Genomic DNA, 20,732 nt, shown 5'->3' on the forward strand with positions numbered 1-20,732 from the left:
CCTATTCCAATTTTCCAATTTATTAACCCCTTCACTCCAGGCCAAAATCTCGCAGGCAGCATTAGCTGCCAGAGTGCGATGTTGCGTCATAATACTTGCACTATAAAAAATAAAGTCACCGCCGTATTGCTCGTTCTCTCTTTCACCCGTGAATTTTGATAACCATAGAAAATATGATGAAGCCAGTTTACAGAGTATGGGGGTCACGCAGATATAACTACAATGAATATAATCAAGACGTCGACATCGGCATCCTCGCGTACCCACTTGCTCCTCATGACGCCTACGTAGGCGTCATCGTATCAAAGGGGTTAAACATTTGTAAAGCACCAAGTAACAAATGTCTCAAAGGCATGTTAGAGACATATAACATGAAAATCATTATGGATATAACTGACAAAGAATATAAAACAGCAAATCATCCTACACACTCACATATATATGTATATATATACACATACACATATATATTCACATACACACAATCGTTGGATTGACGGCGAAGATTGGAACTACGGAAAAAAACACAATTTCCGTGGATTTCAACTACGAGGAAGTACCTTTTTGTATTAGTAGGGAAGGGGAAAGCTCATGGTGTAGTAGAAAGGTAATGAAAGGGGAGAATGGGGAGGGATTACTGAGGGAAATGGAAGGAAATGAGGAGGGAGAAGAACGGGCTTCCCCTGACAGCAGAAAAAATATAAACAAGAGGTCTGCTGATGACACAGGGGAAATCAAAATATCAGCAAAAGCATTAAGGTTAGAAATATAGATAAGAACAACACAATGGAAAGTGAAAATAATAATTTCCATGGATTTAATGAGGGGGGGGATGCCAACCTCCCCCGATTAGCAAGTCTAGAAGAAAAACTAGAGAAAATGACCAAACATTGGGAGAGTAGGTTCGGTCAACTTACAAGGATAGCACAGAGAGTTGATAAATTGGAAGAGTTAAAGAAGGAGAACCAAACCCTAAGGAAATAGAAGAATTAAAAAGACAGTTAAAAGAAGTAAAAGATGAGAATGAAGAATTAAAGAGGAATAATAAAGAGAATAAAGAATCCATAGCAAAAGAAGTACAGGGTTGGAAAAAAAAGTCCAAGAGAATAAAATTGTATTTAAGGATATAGAAGCACAACAGATGAAAGATCAAACTAAAGACACAATTATTAAAGTGATGAGGGAGGAAGAAAATATAGTGAGAGACTTAGTGGATAAAAAAAGAAATGTATAATTATATTGGGAATGGAAGAGAAATATAATACAAATTGGACAACGAGAATAAAGGAGGAGAAAGTATACAAGACATTGGAAGTAGTTCAAGAAGATGGAGCAGAAACAGGGAGAGAAATAGAAGAAATATATAGACTAGGGAAATACAATACAGATAAGACCAGACCAATTAAGATCAAATTGAGGTCACAAACAACAGCAGAGAATATCTTAGCAAAAACAGGGAAACTAGCAAACAGTGAACAATTTAAACAGATATGGATGAAAAGAGAAATGAATAAAGAGGAAAGAGAGGATGAGCAAGCAAATAGACAAGAAGCTAAGGAAAAAAACGAGAGAAGAACAGAGACAGAAAAAGAGAAATTCTATTGGAAAGTAGTGAATATGAAAGTGAGGAAATGGTACATAACACAGAAAAACAGAAGGGGAACAGAAAACACGATGGAAGTAGCAGAAAATTGAAAATTTCTTACACAAATATAGATGGCTTAATAACAGGCTTGAACGAAATGAATAATTACCTGAAATAAAAAGAACTGGACATAATGGGAATTGTAGAGACAAAATTAAAAGGTCCACTACCACCCAACAGTGTAGGACATGGTGCATATAATTGTTGGATTAGAAACAGAGAGGTAAAACAAGGGGGTGGAGTTATGTTCCTGACTAAGAAGGATATAAATGTGAAGAATGTCACATATGGAAAAAATAGAGTAGAGATGATTATGATGGAAGTGGAAGACAAAGATAGGAAGAGCAGAAAGTTCGTAATAATTTATGTGCCTCCAAAAACAGCCTCGTGGGATGAATGAGAACATTAAAGTATGTTAGAAGACACAAGGATAACATTAAATAAGATAATGGAAGATGGAGGAAGAATAGTTATAATGGGTGACTTTAATTGTAAAGAAGTCTGCTGGGAGGAGATGACAGTCAAGGGCGGAGAAGACTCATGGGGAAATGTACTACTTGATATGATTATTGACCACACAATGATGCAATGGATTCAAGAGAACACTAGGTATAGGAATGAAGAACCATCGAGACTGGACCTAATAATCACATCAGAACCTGAAATAGTGGAAAAGATTGAATATAAGACACCAATAAGTAAAAGTGACCACATATTGGTTGAAATGGAACTAAATGAGGAAAAATACATAAAAAGAAATTAACAATATAGAATAGGAAGATTGATGTATGAAAAAACAAATTTTGATAATAAGAGAATTCTTTCAAAAAGAAAACTGGGAAAGAATATACAAAGAGGAAACAACAGTGGAAGAGAAATGGAATATTTTGACAAAAATTTATAAAGGAGTGGAAAAGTATGTCCCAAGACAAAAGCAAGAAAAAGAATATGTAAAGTGCTAGTACAACAAAATTTGTAGGGAGTTAAAACACAAAAGAGACAAAGCTTGGACAAAATGGAGAAAATACAAAAGACCTGAAAAATGGAAAATATATACTAGTTATAGAAATGAATATGTACAAGTGTGCAGAGAAGAAAAAAGAAAATACGAAAAAGATGTCATAGAAAAATGTAAAGACAACCAAAACTATTTTACAGATTTGTAAGTAACAAACTGAAAAACAAACAAGATTTAGAGAAACTACAACAAGGAGGAGTTGAATACACAGAGGAAATAGAAATGGCAGAAATTATGAATAAGCATTTTAAATTGGTGTTTGCAAGGGAGAACATACAACCTAGTGATATCGAATGGGAGAAAGTCCCCCCTATGAAAGAAATAGAAGTAACAAGGAATTAAATAATGAAACACTTGAATAATCTTGATGTCAGAAAATCGCATGCACCAGATGAAATAGCAAACTGGATTTTGAGAGAATCCAGAAATGAACTGGCAGACAAAATACATAGCATAATAAACAGTTCACTGAAACAAGGAAAAGTTCCAAAAGATTGGAGAAGAGCATATATAGTACCTATATATAAAGGGAGAAACAAAGAAGACCCTACAAACTATAGACCAGTCTCTCTAACAAGCACGATAGCAAATATTTGTGAAAGAATTATCAAAAGTAGATAGAATTATCAAAAGTAGATGGGTAAGGCATTTAGAAAAAAACAACTTACTAAATCCAAGACAATCTGGATTCAGACAAGGACGATCATGCGTCACAAACTTAATATGTTTCTATTCAAGGCTAATAGACATAATACAAGAAAGAGATGGATGGGCTGATTCTGCATTTCTAGACCTAAAAAAGCTTTTGACAAGGTGCCACATAAGTTGCTTAACCACTTCAGTACGGGACTTAAATCTCGCGGGCAGCAGCCAATGCCAGCCGTATGACGTGTCGTAATAATACTCGCATCATAAAATATAGTCACGGCTTATATCGATCGTTCTCTCTTTCACCCGCGAATTTTGAAAACCACAGAGAATGGGATTCAGGGCGCATTTGGGAGAATGTAAAAACACAGGGGCAACTACAATAAATATAATCAAGACGCCGATATGGCAGCGTCGCGAATCCACTTGCTCCTCATGACGCCTACGTGTGCGGCACCGTATGGAAGGGGTTAAGAAATTAGAAACTACAAGTGGAATACAGGGCAAAGTGCTTAACCTCTTCACTCCGGAGCACATCGCACGTCTGGCAGCATTAGCTGCCCGACATGCGATGTTGCATCATAATAATCGCATTATAAAAAATAAAGTCAGTGCTCAATCGTTCGTTCTCTTTTGCCCGTGAATTTTGATAACCATAGAAAATATGATGAAGCCAGTTTAGAGAGAATGGAGGTTACGTAGGTATGACTCCAATAAATATAATCAAGACGCCGACGTCGGCATCATCGTGTACCCACTTGCTCCTCATGACGCCTACATAGGCGTCACCGTATGGAAGTGGTTAAATGGATGGAAGACTTTTTGCAAGAAAGAAAAATGAGAGTGGTGATAAGAGACAAACACTCTAATTGGAATGAACTGATACGTGGTGTTCCACAAGGAACAGTTCTGGCCCCAATAATGTATGCTATATATATTAAGGATATGGATGAAGGAATTGAAAGTTATATGAGCTTCATTGCAGATGATGCAAAACTATTGAAAAAAGTGAACACTGAAGAAGATTGTGAGTCTCTACAGAGCGATCTCAATAAAGTATGGGAATGGAGTAAGAAGTGGGAGATGGAGTTCAATACTAAGAAGTGTAGTATAATGGAATTTGGAAAAAGCAAAAATAGAATAGCAGGATCATATAAATTGGGAGAAGAAGGAATAAAAAAAAGTAGAAAATGAGAAGGACCTGGGAGTCACTATTATGAACATGTCCCCTGAGAAACATATTAACAAGATTTTTGGAGAAACTTATAATCTAATAAGAACAATCAAAGTGGCATTTACATACCTAGATGAAGAAATGGTGAAGAAAATACTAATCACTTTGATAAGACCAAGATTGGAATATGCAGCAACAATGTGGTCACCAAGTACAAAAAAAATGTATAAAAAAATTGAAAGAATACAAAGAGCAATTACAAAATTGGCACCAACACTCTCAAAACTATCATATGAAGAGAGACTAGCAAAACTTGAGCTACAGACACTAGAGCAAAGAAGAGAGGAGATTTGATAACTATAGAATCATGAAAGGCATAGAAACTATTGATAGGGAGGATCTAATAAAATGGGATGATAGAAATATAAAAGGACACGGAAAGAAAATCAAGAAAGACAGCTATAGAAGAGATCTGAAAAAGAACAGCTTTCCTCACAGAGTAATAGACATTTGGAACAAGTTAGATGAGAAAGTGGTGTGTGCAAAAACAATACATGAATTTAAAAACTGTTTAAGTAAAATGAGATATGAAGACGGGACACCACAAGCATAGCTCCCCTTCCCATAAAATACAACTAGGTAAATACACACACATTCGTCGGATTGACGGCGAAGATTGGAGCTCTGAAGAAAAAGTGAAAGTTTCGTGGATCTCAATGTCAAGGAATTACCTTTTTGTATTTACAGGGAAGGGAAAAGCTTGTGGTGTAGTAGGAAGGTGATGAAAAAGGAGAAGGGGAGGGATTACTGAGGGAAATGGAAGGAAATGAGGAAGGAGAGGACTTGGTCCAGGCAGGCAGACACCATATAAACAAACACGGGCTAGATCAATTTAGTGACGATGAAGGGACTAACAAAAATGTAAAGATTAGAAATATAGATGAGAGCAGCACAATGGAAAGTGAAGATAACAATTTCCAAGCCTAGAAGAAAAACTTGAGAAAATTGTCAAACATTGGGAGGATAGGTTCGGTGAACTCACGAAGATCACGCAGAGAGCTGAAAAATTGGAAGAATCAGAGAAGATGAACCAAAAACTAAAGAAATAGAAGTATTAAAAAGACAGTTTAAAGAAGTAAAAGATGAGAATGAAGAATTAAAGAAGAATAATAAAGAGTCCATAGCAAAAGAAGCACAGGCTTGTAAAAAAAATCCAAGAGAACAGCAAAATATCATTTAATGATATAGTAAAACAGATGAAAGAACAAACTGAAGACAGTTATTAAAGTGATGAGACAGAAGGAGAATATAGTAAGAGACTTAGCAGATAAAAAGAAATGTATAATTATATTAGGAATGGAAGAGAAGTATAATCTAAATAGAACCACAAGAATCAAAGAGGAAAAAGAAAAAGTAAGCAGTTTACTAGAATTAGTTCAGGAAGATGAACCTGAAATTGGGAAACAAATTGAAGAAATGTATAGGTTTGGGAAATATAGTACAGATAAGACCAGACCAATTAAGGTTAAATTTAGGTCACAAACGACGGCAGAGAATATCTTAGCAAAAACAGGGAAACTAGCAGACAGTGAACAATATAAAAAGGTATGGATAAAAAGAGAAATGAATAAAGGGGAAAGAGAGGAGGAAAAAATGAAAGACAAGAAGCTAAGGAAAAAAAAACGAGAACAGAACAGTCAGAAAAAGAGGAATTCTATTGTTGAGTAGTGAATATGAAAGTGAGGAAATGGGCAATACTAGAGAAAAACAAAAGAGAAACGGAAAATACAATGGAAGTAGCAGAAAATTAAGAGTGTCTTACACAAATATAGATGGATTAATAACAGGATTGAATGAACTGAATGATTATCTGAAGGAAAAAGAACTGGACATAATGAGAATTGTAGAGACAAAATTAAAAGGTCATGATGCATATAATTATTGGATTAGAAACAGAGAGACAAAACAAGGGGGTGGAGTTATGTTCCTGACTAAGAAGGATATAAACATGAGGAGTGTCACATATGGAAAGAATACAGTAGAGATGATTATGATCGAAGTGGAAGACAGAGGTAAGAAGAGCAGAAAGTTTGTAACAAATTATGTGCCTCCAAAAACACCCTCGTGGGAAGAGAGTGAACATAAAAGTATGTTAGAAGACACAAGGATAACATTTAGATAATGGAAGATGGAGGAAGAATAGTTATGATGGGCAACTTTAATTGCAAAGAAGTCTGCTGGGAAGAGATGACAGTCAAGGGCGGAGAAGACTCATGGGGAAATGTTCTACTTGAGATGATTATTGACCATACAATGACACAATGGATTCAAGAGAACACTAGGTATAGAAATGAAGAACCATCAAGACTAGACTTAATAATCACATCAGAACCTGAAATAGTGGAAAAGATTGAACATAAGACACCAATAAGTAAAAGTGACCACATATTGATTGAACTGGAACTAAATGAGGAAAAATACATGAAAAGAAATTAACAATATAGAAAAGGAAGAATGTATGAAAAAACAAATTTTTATAAAGAGAATTCTTTCAAAAAGAAAACTGGGAAAGAATATACAAAGAAGAAACAACAGTGGAAGAGAAACGGAATATTTTGACAAAAATTTATAAAAAAGGAGTGGAAAAGTATGTCCCAAGACAAAAACAAGAAAAAGAATATGTAAAGTGCTGGTACAACAAAAGTTGTAGGGAGTTAAAAGGCAAAAGAGATGAAGCTTGGACCAAATGGAAGAAAAACAAAAGACCTGAAAATGGAAAATATATACTTGTTATAGAAATGAATATGTACAAGTGTGCAGAGAGGAAAAGAGAAAATATGAAAAAGATGTCATAGAAAAATGTAAAGATCAACCAAAACTATTTTACAGATTTGTTAACATACATATATACATATACCAAGGCTTTTTCCCCTTTACAAGGGAGGTAGCCAAAAAGGAAAAGGCATAAAATCATTCCCACCCATTCCATCCCTGAATACACTCCACACCCCTCCACCCTCCCTCTCATCTTAGCACCTCCTGGATGACGGATCATCCCTGCACCTTGTCCACTGCCCTGGGTCAGAAGCAGTGTCGCAAGACACAGCACATCCACAGCAAGGCCACTTCATTAAATCTGCAACCCCCCCCCTCTCCGTCTCCCCATGCATAAAGGGGAAGACGGGGAGAAATCCCTTCGGGCTGCGTCAAAATCTGCTCACACATACTACCTCACCCCCCATCCCCCTGCCTATTCCACCTCATGCATCACAACATCATCCATATACAACCATTCTCCATTCACCCCTGTCTTCTGTCCTCTCCCTTCCTTCCTCAACAGACATTCCCCTCTTCCCCAAAGCCCCCTTCACCCCATCCATCCACCTCATCCTAGGACGTCCCCTCATGTTCACTTCCTCCACATCTGCCTTCCATACCTCTTTTACTAGTCTTTCTTCACTCATTCTTTCCATGTGTCTAAACCATCCTAATACTCTTTCATCAACCCTATCTCCCAACCCCCTTTCCACCCCTGTTCTCCTCCTCACCTCATTTCTCACTCTATCCAGCCTAGTAACCCCCAACATACTTCTCAGACATCTCATCTCAAACACATTCAAACTCCTCTCTTCCTCTCTTATGTTCCATGTTTCTGCTCCATGCAGTGCTGTTGGCACAATCACTCCTTCATACAGTCTCCTCTTAGCATCCATTCCCAAAGGTCTATTCCTCATTAGAGAAATTAAGACAAGCAGGAGTTGAATACACAGAGGAAATAGAAATAGTGGAAATTATGAACAAGCATTTTAAATTGGTGTTTACAAGGGAGAACATACAACCTGGAGAGATCGAATGGGAAGAGAAAGTCCCCCCCCCATGAAAGAAATAGAAGTAACAAAGAATGAAATAATGAAACACTTGAGTAATCTTGATGTCAGAAAATCGCATGCACCAGATGAAATAGCAAACTGGATTTTGAAAGAATGCAGAAATGAACTGGCAGACAAAATACATAGCATAATAAACAGTTCCTTGAAAGAAGGAAAAGTTCCAAAATATTGGAAAAAAGCAAATACAGTACCTATATATAAAGGGGGAAATAAAGAAGACCCTACCAACTATACACCAGTCTCTCTAACAAGTACAATAGCAAAAATTTGTGAAAGAATTATCAAAAGTAGATGGGTAAAGTGTTTAGAAAAAAACAATGTGCTAAATCCAAGGCAATTTGGATTCAGACAAGGACGATCATACGTCACCAATTTAATATGTTTCTATTCAAGGCTAATAGATATAATACAAGATGGATGGGCTGATTGTGCATTTCTAGACCTAAAAAAAGCTTTTGACAAAGTACCACATAAGAAGTTGCTTAAGAAATTAGAAACTGAAGGAGGAATACAGGGCAAACTGCTTAAATGGATAGAAGACTTTTTGCAAGAAAGAAAAATGAGAGTAGTGATAAGAGACAAACACTCTAATTGGGATGAAGTCATAAGTGGTGTTCCACAAGGAACAGTTCTGGCCCCAATAATGTTTGCTATATATATTAATGATATGGATGAAGAAATTTAAAGTTATATGAGCTTCTTTGTGGATGATGCAAAACTGTTAAAAAAAAAGTGAACACTGAAGAATGCGAGTCTCTACAGAGTGATCCCAATAAAGTATGGGAATGGAGTAGGAAGTGGGAGATGGAGTTCAATACTAAGAAGTGTAGTATAATGGAATTTGGAAAAAGCAAAAAAAGAATAGCAGGATCATATAAATTGGGAGAAGGAATAAAAAAAATTAGAAAATGAGAAGGACCTGGGAGTCATTATTATGAATAATATGTCACTTGAGAAACATATAAATAAGATTTTTGGAGTAACTTATAATTTAATAAGAACAATCAAAGTGGCATTTACATAAGACCAAGATTGGAATATGCAGCAATGATGTGGTCACCAAGTACAAAAAAATGTATAAAAAAAACTTGAAAGAATACAAAGAGCAATTATAAAATTGGCACCAACACTCTCAAAACTATCATATGAAGAGAGACTAGCAAAACTTGAACTACAGACACTAGAACAAAGAAGAGAGAGAGATTTTATAACTATTTACATAATCATGAAAGGCATAGAAACTATTGATAGAGAGGATCTAATAAAATGGGATGATAGAAATACAAAAGGACACGGAAAGAAAATCAAGAAAGACAGCTATAGAAGAGATCTGAAAAAGAACAGCTTTCCTCACAGAGCAATAGACATTTAGAACAAGTTAGATGAGAAAGTGGTGTGTGCAAAAACAATACATGAATTTAAAAACAGTTTAGATCAAATGAGATATGAAGACGGGACACCACGAGCATAGCTCCCCTTCCCATAAAATACAACGCATATACAGTCAAACCTCGAAAGCCCGGACTAATTGGGGGGAAGGGTGGTCTGGTCATGCCAAAAGTCCGGTCATCAAAAATATCGCCCTAACACCCATAGATTTTCATAGCGGTATACGTATAGGTAATGTATGATATGGCATAGAAACATATAAGAATAATACTCTAACACTGTAATAATAACAATACTGTAATAATAATGCTATAATACTAATAATTCTGTAATAATAACTGTAATACAGGCATGTAAATGTACTGTATATACAGTGTACTGTACTGTATTTTTTATTACGTACACTGTAAATATCGGAAGGTATGCACGCGGGACAGTGGTGGCGGCCAGGGTTGCCACGTTTTCTACAATGCCGTGTAGAATGGGAGTGTTGCCATACCGGGGCATACATTTTTCTCGGGCATGTGCAGACTTTCATAGCAAGATATACTTGTCAAACTTTGACAAAATGGTGGTTCTAGTTTTTTCATTCTTGAATGTATATAAAGCCCCCATGCCCTAACACAGGGGTTCTCAGTCTTACTTGGCCCATTCACCCCTTTCACCATTTGTCAGAATGTCATTCCCCCCTCCTTTCCAAGATTGTCTTTTCAAAAGGTGCATTCTAAATAATATGCAAATATTACTAAAAACCCTTTTATTTTTTCCAAATTGATACTATTTTTCCAAACAATTAGTATAAATCCAGCCCAGGTGACAGGCCAGATAGGCCAAAACCTATAATTGCTTTCCTCACCCCGTAAGCTGACTGTAGTCACAAATCACCCCCAGAAATCCCAAAATTCCCCCCTGAGGGTGAATTTCACCCCTAATGAGAACCCCTGCCCTAACATATTCAGTAGGATATAATTTTTTTTTTTTATCGCTAAAAGAAAGCTGAAACTTTGGCGTAGAATTTTTTCTACACGGTAAAAACGTATCTTTTGGGGTATAATATTTTATAAGTAACACAATTACCAATAAAAGTCATATTTTGATGTACCATTTATTATTTGATAACTAGTTCTATGATTTTTAAACGAAAGTTTGAGTTTTTGAATGTTTTTAACCCCTTCCATACGGTGCCGCACACGTAGGCGTCATGAGGAGCAAGTGGATCCGCGACGCTGCCATATCGGCGTCTTGATTATATTTATTGTAGTCGCCCCTGTGTTTTTACATTCTCCCAAATGCGTCCTGAATCCCATTCTCTGTGGTTTTCAAAATTCGCGGGTGAAAGAGAGAACGATCGATATAAGCGGCATTGGCTGCTGCCCGCGAGATTTAAGTCCCGTACTGAAGTGGTTAACAGCCCGCTGATATGTAGAAAAAATTTCCTCATGTCCTTGTGCAGTTGCCACATGCCGCTATTTTACTACGTTTTGGTACAAAATTCTACGAAACGGCAGCCCTGGTGGCGGCTTGACTAGGCCGGGTTTGAGTACACGTGTACGGCCGTTGCTGCCACCTACCGGACAAATATTGAACTTTGCTTGAAAAGTCCCCCCTTTGTTCATTTCGACCGGTCATATGAGGGTCCGGGCATTCGGGTTCCGGGCTTTCGAGGTTCGACTGTATGTATATGTATATATATATATATATATATATATATGAATATATATATATATATATATATATATATATACACATATATATATATATACACAGTTATACACAAGCATGTTCAGCAAGCAAGACGAAACAATCCAGTTACAATGCAAGTTCCACAAAGCGAGTTTTAACATATAATTTTCCATACTAACGAGCTTCAAGTGCTCCGAACAACAATGCATGTGACTTGTTAAAAAATTATCAAATGCCTAAGCAGCCAAGCGACAATGGAAAATTCAGTAGAGCTCCGAACAACAATGCATGTGAATTGCCGCAAAAATTATCGGCTCTATGTAGTTAAGTGACAACGGACAATTCAACCAGCAAATTGACAGCAGGGAAAATAACTGAAGAAAACTGAATGTGTATTTTCAAAGGAAAATACACATTTGGGTAGGGTAACACCAACAATGTGGCTGCTACCTGGCTGCTACCACGTGCACAGAATTTTAGCGACATTGAAATAATTTTTAACACTTAACACACATGCCTAGCAAAAAAAAATATTGTTAACGACTTACCGTGTAGGCATTTTCTTCCAGAAGAGGCCGGTCTCGTTGATGTTGAAGACCTGCTTGGGTGTGAAGCCACCCTCCTCCACTCGTGTTTTGAAGAAGGCAGGGAAGGCACTCGCAGCTTCTTCATCCGCGCTGGCAGCTTCCCCACTCATGGTGACGTTGTGGAGGCCAGCTCGCTCCCTGAATCGCTGGAACCAGCCCCTGCTCGCCGTGAATGTTTCTAGTGTCCTGCTGGTGGTGGATGTTGTGGCCTGCAAGTCCTCCCACAGTGACAAGGCACGCTCCTGCACAAGCCCCATGCTGATCGGCATCTTGCGTTGTGTCCTGTCCTCTATCCACTTGATCAACATGTCCTCCATCGTGTCGAGACGGGAGTCCCTTGAGCCACGGAGAACAAGGGAAGTCGTGGAAGATGTTGATGCAGCGGCCTGGCGGTACTTGTCCCTGTTCTTCCAAATCGTTGATACTGTTGATCTCGGGACACCCATTTCCGCTGCAACAGCAGAATGAGCCATACCTACCTCACACTTTCTTATAAGCTCAAGCTTATTTTTGAAAGGCAGGAAAGTGTGTTTCTTAGGGGTGGGGCCGGAGGTGGATTTGCGTGGCATGGTGGAGGTGGAACAGCGGAGCGTGGCTTGCCTTGACAATGGCTGGGGCGAGAGTGAGAGAGAGTGGCGCATCGGGAGTGGCGGCCAATTTGACCAGTAGGGTGGCGCGCGAGATTTGAATGTCGAATTGTTGAGTCTGGCTGTCGAACCTTAAGGGTTGGGTATTATTTAGCTACTGTCGAATTTGCGATAATTCGAATTGTGAACGGTCGAATTGCGGTGACCCCCTGTATAATTATTGCTAAACATTTTACTATATAAATAAATATTACGGTAGAGGTATTATCCGAAAAATCCAAACGAGAACTGAGAGACAGAAAGTTACCTTGATAGTCTATCATCAGATCTTGCCTTAGCACCTCACTGTCATCTTGTGAGGGGTAATACTCATCTTCAATGTCATCTACAGATATATCTGACACATCAGAATCAGACTGGGGCTCGCCTCTTATCACAAATCCCTTCACTCCCTTTGGTGTTGGGGAAGATTTCTTTCTATAAAATTTTGAGAGGTGCATGCCAGCTGGAAGAGATAAATTACATAAAAATACTTTGCAGTGATAGATATTCTTTACTGAAACAAGTTTGTGGCAGATATCAAGCAATATATGCACTTTATACAGTACTGTCATGAGAAGGAATGATGCAACTGTATGTTATTTTTCAAAAGTTCTACTCTGGTCACCGAAAATTACATGTTTCAGAAAAAAATAAATAAATAAATAAAAAATAATAATAATAATAATAAACATAGGTCCTGTGCTGTTTACCAAAAAAGATACATTTAAACTTAAAAAAATAATAATAAATAATAATAATACATACATATACCAAGGCTTTTTTTTCCCTTACCAGGGGGGTAGCCAAAAAGGAAAAGGCACAAAAACATTCCCACCCATTTCATCCCCGAAAACACTCCACACCCCTCCACCCTCCCTCCCATCTTAGCACCTCCTAGATGACGGGTCATCCCTGCACCCTGTCCACTGCCCTGGGTCAGAAGCAGTGCCGCAGGACACAGCACATCCACAGCAAGGCCGCTTCATTAAATCGGCGACCCCCCCTCTCCGTCCCCCCATATAAAGGAGAGGACGGGGAGAAATCCCTTTGGGCTGCGTCAAAAATTTTTGCTCACACACACTACCTCACACCCATTCCCCCGTCCAATCCACCTCATGCATCACAACATTTTCCATATACAACCATTCTCCATTCACCCCTGTCTTCTGTCCTCTCCCGTCCTTCCTCAACCGACATTCCCCTCTTCCCCAAAGCCCCCTTCACCCCATCCATCCATCTCATCCTAGGATGTCCCCTCATGTTCACTCCCTCCACATCTGCCTTCCATACCTCCTTTACTAGTCTTTCTTCACTCATTCTTTCCATGTTACCAAACCATCCTAATACTCTTTCATCAACCCTATCTCCCAACTCCCTTTCCACCCCTGTTCTCCTCCTCACCTCCTCATTTCTCACTCTATCTAGCCTAGTAACCCCCATCATACTTCTCAGACACTTCATCTCAAACACATTCAAGTTCCTTCTCTCTTCCTCTCTCATGTTCCATGTTTCTGCTCCATACAGTGCTGTTGGCACAATCACTCCTTCATACAGTCTCCTCTTAGCATCCATTCCCAGATTCCTATTCCTCATTACACTTTTTAAACCACCAAGGCATTTACTCACTTCTCTCAATCTACATTCTACCTCCACCTTCACTCCACCCTTTCCTGCCACATTTGCACCCAAATATCTAAAACTATCCACTTCCTCCAGTTGCTCTCCCTTAATGCTCACTTCCAGATTACTGCCACTTTCACCCCTTGTACATCTCATCACCTTACTTTTACCCACATTTATCTTCAGCTTTCTTCTATCACACATTCTCCCAAACTCTGTCACCAGCTTCCTCAATCCCTCCTCCGATCCTGCCACAAGCGCAGTGTCGTCCGCAAACAACAGCTGGCTCACCTCCCACTTTTCTCCATTTTCCTTAACCATCTCCAATCCCTGACCCACTACCCTTGCATTCACCTCTCGCACCACCCCATCCATGTTTAAGTTGAACAGCCAGGGTGACATAACGTATCCCTGACGAAGTCCCACCTTTACCTCAAACCACTCACTCTCTCCATTTCTAATCCTGACACAAGCTCTACTACTCTCATAAAAACTCTTGACAGCTCCCAGAAGCTTTCCTCCTATCCCGTATATCTGCATAACCTCCCACAGTGCCTTTCTGTCTACCCTGTCGTAAGCCTTTTCCAGATCCATAAAGGCCCAGAAAACATCCTTCCCCTTACCTATAGCTTTCTCACATATCTGTCTTACCACAAAAATCTGATCTACACAACCTCTACCTGTCCTAAACCCACACTGTTCCTCACCAATTACTCCCTCTGTTCCTCTCCTAATCCTCTCAATAATAATAATAATAAAATAAAATTAAATAAATAAAATTTATAATCACTTACCTTCTCTATGCATTCATGAACAAACTGTGATTTTCTGGAAGGTGAACACTTACTATTATTGGCATCCTGGGACTTTCGTCTGGAGCAAATCCTCTTGTTTACACAAGCCTGTAAATGGCGTCTCTCAAGGCTAGCAGCCACTAACGCCATCTATTGATCTAATTTCACACTACATAGGTTCCTGCGGTCCTCAGCTGGTGAACACTTGCCAGATTTCACCAGATATAATAATTTACCATACCTTACATTTAAAGGGACCGAGACGTATCAAAATCGATGAGGTGTCCCATAAAGGGCTAATAAGTATACAATATGGATATAAAATCACTTACCAATTAGTTTTTCTTTTGCATTTTTCTCTTCATAATCCAGAGAAACTGAACAGCAAACCTTTGCTTTCTTGTTCTTGTATTGTTTGTTGGAACGATCCCACCGTGCAGGCCTCTTCCCTACTTCTGAAATAAACTCCTCAGTGTCGTGGCACTCTGCAATCTTGCTAGTCGTCTGAAAATATTAGTTCATTCATTTTAGTGGGTTATGTGGGTATTGGCTGTATGTTATTGTGGCAAAGTAGCATGCAGTTGATACTTTAGGGTCTATATGGGGCGCCCCTGCAGACCAGAGCCACACATCATTTTTGTCTGTGATAGAGGAAAACTCTGTTCATAGAGAAATGATGACACTTTTATACTTCGACTATCCCTCAGTTATGCTGTCCCCTTCTTGTTACTGTCCTGTACCATTTCTCTGAATATTCATTTCCTTTTTTTGCCTACCCTGTGGTGGGGGAAGAGAATGCTACCACCAAGTCTTTCCACTTGAATCGTAAAAGGCAATACAAAATAGGACAGGGAATGGGATTAGGAGTCCTGCTACCTGTAGCCCCAAATGGGGACATTCCTAAAAAAAAAAAAAAAAAAAAGTAAAGGCATAAGAGGGTCTGGGAGTTTACAACCACTACCCTAAGGTTTGGGTCTTTTAATGTGCATGGATGTGGTACAGATGAGAGTAAAAGGGAAGATATAGGCAGTATGTTTCTGAAAAGAAAGATGGATGTACTGGCTTTGAGTGAAACTAAAATGAAAGGAAAGGGCAACTGTGAGTTTGGAGGTACTCAGGAGTGATGAGGTGGCTATACTAGTAAGTGAAGAGGTAAGTAAGCGGGTAGTGGAGTGGAAGGAGGTGTCATCAAGGTTGATGTGGATGAAGGTGAAGCTGGGAAAGATGTGGGTGTTTGTAAGTGCATATGGGCCTGGTAGTGAGAAGAGCATAGAGGAAAGGAAGGCTTTTTGGGTAGATATAAATGAGTGCATAGAGGGATTAGGGAGAAATGTCAATGTAGTTGTATTGGGAGACCTAAATGCTAGGGTAGGAAATGAACCAATTGACGGAGTGATTGGGAAGTATGGAGTTTCAGGTAAAAATCATAATGGAAAATTGATGGTGGAGATGTGTCTTGAAAGAGAATTGATGATAGCAAATACAGTGTTTAAGAAGAAAGTCAAGCATAAGTACACATGGGAGAGGGTGGTGGATGGAAGAGTGGCTGATAGCGTTAATGGACTATATAGTGGTACACCATCCTCCATTTCTGCTACTGCCTTTGAAAAAGTAGTGCATAGGTAGTGTGCCTTGAAAGCAGCTATTCCCCCCTGGTCCATTGGTTGAAGGATTGAAGTCGTATTTTTGGGGAGATAGATTACTTTAACCCCTACCATACGGTGACGCCTATGTAGGCGTCATGAGGAGCAAGTGGGTACACGAGGATGCCGACGTCGGGGTCTTGATTATATTTATTGTAGTCGTACCTGCGTGACACACATACTCTGTAAACTGGCTTCATCATATTTTCTATGTTTATCAAAATTCACGGGTGAAAGAGAACGAGCAATAGAGCAGTGACTTTATTTTTTATAATGCGAGTATTATGACGCAACATTGCACGTCTGGCAGTTGAAGCTAATATTTTTTTGAAGGCAGTATTCTCTGGCTGCTGATACAAAGCAGTTGTTAAAAACAATCCTCAAACAAAGCTTGAGTCATACATGCATTGTCATTTGCCCAATAATACACAGGCAACAAGCGCTTATTCACATTCTTTAAAGCACATGGGTTCTGGGCTCGATAAATGAGGAATAGCTCCAGCTTATGCCCGGCTACATTCCCACCTAAAAGTAATGTTACTCGGTCCTTGTATAGTTTGAATCCAGGCAAACTTTTAGCCTCTTTATGTAGATAAGTCCTCTCTGGCATTTATTCCAAAATAAGCCTGTTCCATCAACACTGAAGATTGTGGTACTCCCCCAGGTAGGCGTAGCTCCTCTTTGGGGATTGGTGCCATCTGCGTAGAGCTGATGGCCAGGGGTGGTTGCTGCTGATTGGCCCCCAACTCTTGGGGTTGGGGGGTGGTCCCACGACGTAGACGCTGCAGCTACATAGCAGAACACCCACACACACCAAGAAACATTAAAACTACACCCAAAGACCTTTATTACGCACAGATACTCTCTTCTCTTCCTCCACAACCACCAAATACCAGCCTCCGGAAACATATTCATAATCATATCACTCACCGCTCCATTAACACACTGAAAGACAACACACTGCTGCATGCCAGCCCCCTTGATATCCACCCTTCTGAATCCTCTCTCCCACGAAAGGACAGAGTCCACTTGGCCAGACTTCGATGCGGTCACCACCTAGCACTTCTAAGCTACCAGAAGAGGCTGGACGACCGTGTTGTGAACAGCTGCCCAGGATGTAACACTTCACCCCATACCATACAACACATAATGGAAGACTGCATTATACACAATCATGCACGCAAACAACACAACATACACTCTATAAAGGATTTGTGGGAAAACCCAGTTTCGGCTGTGGCCTTCCTTGGGGAGACGGGACTGCTCGGACAGACAGTCTAGGGAACGAAACAACAACAACAACAACACTGAAGATTTGTTCCGGGAGATATCCTTCTTCCTCAATGATTTTGTCTAGTTCATCAAGCAATTTTTCTGCTCCCTCTGTATCTGCACTTGCTGCTTCCCCACAAATCTTTCGATTATGTAAATTAAATCAACGATGAAATCGCTGAAACCAGCCATGGCTTGCTGTGAACGTTTCTGTATTCCCTTCTTCACGTGACTTGAGCATGTTGAAAATGCTCATTGCCTTACTTTGGATTAGAGTAAAGCTCATGGGCATCCATTTGCTTATTTGGTCATCAAACCACATGGCCAACAACTTTTCCATCTCATGTATCAGTCCTTTCCTTTGTCTAGTAATCACAGCATTATATCCTACTGTAACTTTAGCTGTCTCCTTCACTTTTTCTTTGTCCTTCAGAATGGTTGATATGGTAGAATGTGCCAACCCCATGCTACTAGCGATCGTTTTGATTTTACTGCCTTCCTCGTGTTGCTTAATTATCTTAAGCTTAGTTTCCAAGTCAATCGCCTTCCTTTGCTTCTTGGTAGAAGATCCAGCATCAGTAGTTGCCTTCCTTTTTCCGGTCATCTTCCGGGATAAAAAATATACTGTATAGCCAAAAGTATTGAAATTATTGCAGAGAAACAGGAAGCAATAGTTACGGTATACTGTACTAAGGTATTCGTGACTGAGAGAAAGAGAGGATGTGGCGGATGCTGGTTATGTCTCAGCGCTGTCAATTGCCTAAGCCCAACTTATTGTACACAGCTACGTTTGGGTACACTTGCACACTCTCGACTGTGCTGCCACTGTACGCGTCGCAACTTCGAGATATTGTCGGTCAATGAATATTTGTGAAAGTCGTAAGTGCAGTTTGTCGTTAAGCAAGTAAGTCATTAAGTGAGGAGTTACTGTACATACACAACCATTCTCCACTCACTTCTATCCCTTGTCTTCTCCCTTCCTTGTTCAATAGGCAAAGCCCTTTTCACCCCTTCCATCTATCAGACCTTGGCTATACAAAATTGAGAAAAATGTTGCCCAGTGAAATAATCTCTGAATACCAAAACATGATTTCTGAAACAAAACAGGTAATGCCTGTTACAACACAAGAGACCTGGCCAGTTTCTAAAAGCAGCCATGCAATATGCCTTACCTCACAATCCTTACGCTTTTCTGGTCCCTGCGTTGCTAATACCCGTTCTTCTAATGGCACTTTTTGTAGTGCCGTATAGCCAGTTACTGGTTTAAACCATGGATCTTCCTGTCCAAAGTTGACCTAGGAATAAAAATTCATCTATGTATCTTAAATCAAAGTGAAATTTTAAATTCATAAACAAACAAGCAATTTCATTTATCCAAAATCTACCTGGAATGAAGAGTTCTTGGTAACAATGTGTGGGAACAGAGCAGCATCACCAATTTTTCTCTGACAAATTTTATAAGCTATGCCTTGATGTTCACCATTTACTGTAAACGAAATAACTGCTGGTTGAACATCCAAGTTAAGGAAGCATCCAACAACATCACCCTTCCCAAACTTTATGCCATAATTCTGAAATGAGATAAAGAAATTTAACATCATCCTTTAATCAATGCAATACAGCAGGATATCAAACCTTAAATACAAGTAACACATCAAGCAAACTCTAACCTTGAACCTGAGATTGCTTGAAGCTTTTGCAGTGCCTTCATAACCATAACTCAGTGGCTCCTCTCCAAGCATTAACCCAGTGTCATCAACTGACCAGCCAACACGAATCACATGAGGATCTTCATCAGCTTTCAGGTGAGGAACATTAGGATGCTCCATCACTTCCACTTCATAAAACACCTTTCCTTTGGTGAAGCCATAAGTTGCTCTCACTCCATGCCACACAGAACCATAGTCTCGTCCAGTTAAGGGATATGCTGACAATCTGTCTTCCTCACTTATGATGAGACTTGTATCTGAATTATCTGAAAATATAAAAATGGACACTTTAAATATAATGTGACACAAATCAAGCAAAATAAGCAACATGTAAACCATAAAGATACTGAACACCAGAAAATATGATAAACTTACACCTGTCAAGTACTACCAAGCTCTTGTCAAACTCATATTTATCTTCAACATCTGGTCTGGATCTCTTTGCTACAGGTGTCATTTTTGTTACTTCAACTGCTCGTTTTTCACCCCTACGCCACTCTTCAGTAGCTTCTACCTTAACTTCTATTGGCTCCTCCTTTATGTCTATTGATTCCACATTATCATATTCATATTTAATTTCTGTTTAAAGATGAAAATTCAAGCACTGATTAGTAGAGCAAAAATGAATGACATTGCTAACATAAAAGTCAATAACTTGCAATGTCACTCAGAAGTAACCTCAGTAGGTAAACAAACCTTCCATTAGGACCTCTTTAACCCAAGCCTCAGCATGCCCTTCAAAAGTTTCATCTTCTTCTACAACCTCACCCTGCAATTCTTTTTTCACTAGTAGTTCATCCTCCTCTTCCTCAATTTCTGCAATTACGAACTTCACATCTTGTTCCTCTTCCACCTCCTCTTCTTCCTCTGGGTCAGTTTCCTGTTCTAGAGAGAGAGAAAGCCACAAGAAAATATGATAAAATTGCACCTCTCAAGTACCTGTCACGCACATATTCATCTTCAACATTTGGTCTGGATCTCTCTACTGCAGGTGTCATTTCTGTTACTTCAGCTGCTTATTTTTCACCCTT

At 39.2% G+C, this 20,732-nt stretch overlaps 1 protein-coding gene across 6 annotated transcripts in view; it reads right to left on the reverse strand.

The window, feature by feature from the left end:
* LOC143021925 (zinc finger MYM-type protein 1-like) overlaps nucleotides 1–20,732 on the reverse strand; it is a 45,684-nt gene that overhangs the window by 13,539 nt on the left and 11,413 nt on the right. For 3 of the 6 annotated variants that reach the window (XM_076179791.1, XM_076179789.1, XM_076179794.1), the window contains 7 exons: nucleotides 20,398–20,586; nucleotides 20,077–20,280; nucleotides 19,663–19,967; nucleotides 19,378–19,563; nucleotides 19,165–19,287; nucleotides 15,410–15,581; nucleotides 12,929–13,126 (listed from right to left, as the gene is read on the reverse strand). In XM_076179791.1, the coding sequence (XP_076035906.1) occupies nucleotides 12,929–13,126; nucleotides 15,410–15,581; nucleotides 19,165–19,287; nucleotides 19,378–19,563; nucleotides 19,663–19,967; nucleotides 20,077–20,280; nucleotides 20,398–20,586 (1,377 nt within the window). Of the gene's footprint in view, nucleotides 1–11,995; nucleotides 12,753–12,928; nucleotides 13,127–15,409; nucleotides 15,582–19,164; nucleotides 19,288–19,377; nucleotides 19,564–19,662; nucleotides 19,968–20,076; nucleotides 20,281–20,397; nucleotides 20,587–20,732 lie in introns of all 6 variants that reach the window. The other 3 variants (XM_076179790.1, XM_076179793.1, XM_076179792.1) reach the window with 3 other exon arrangements.

Source organism: Oratosquilla oratoria, chromosome 43 (assembly GCF_046742065.1).
Source record: "Oratosquilla oratoria isolate Oo_2021 chromosome 43, ASM4674206v1, whole genome shotgun sequence".
NCBI lineage: Eukaryota > Metazoa > Arthropoda > Malacostraca > Stomatopoda > Squillidae > Oratosquilla > Oratosquilla oratoria.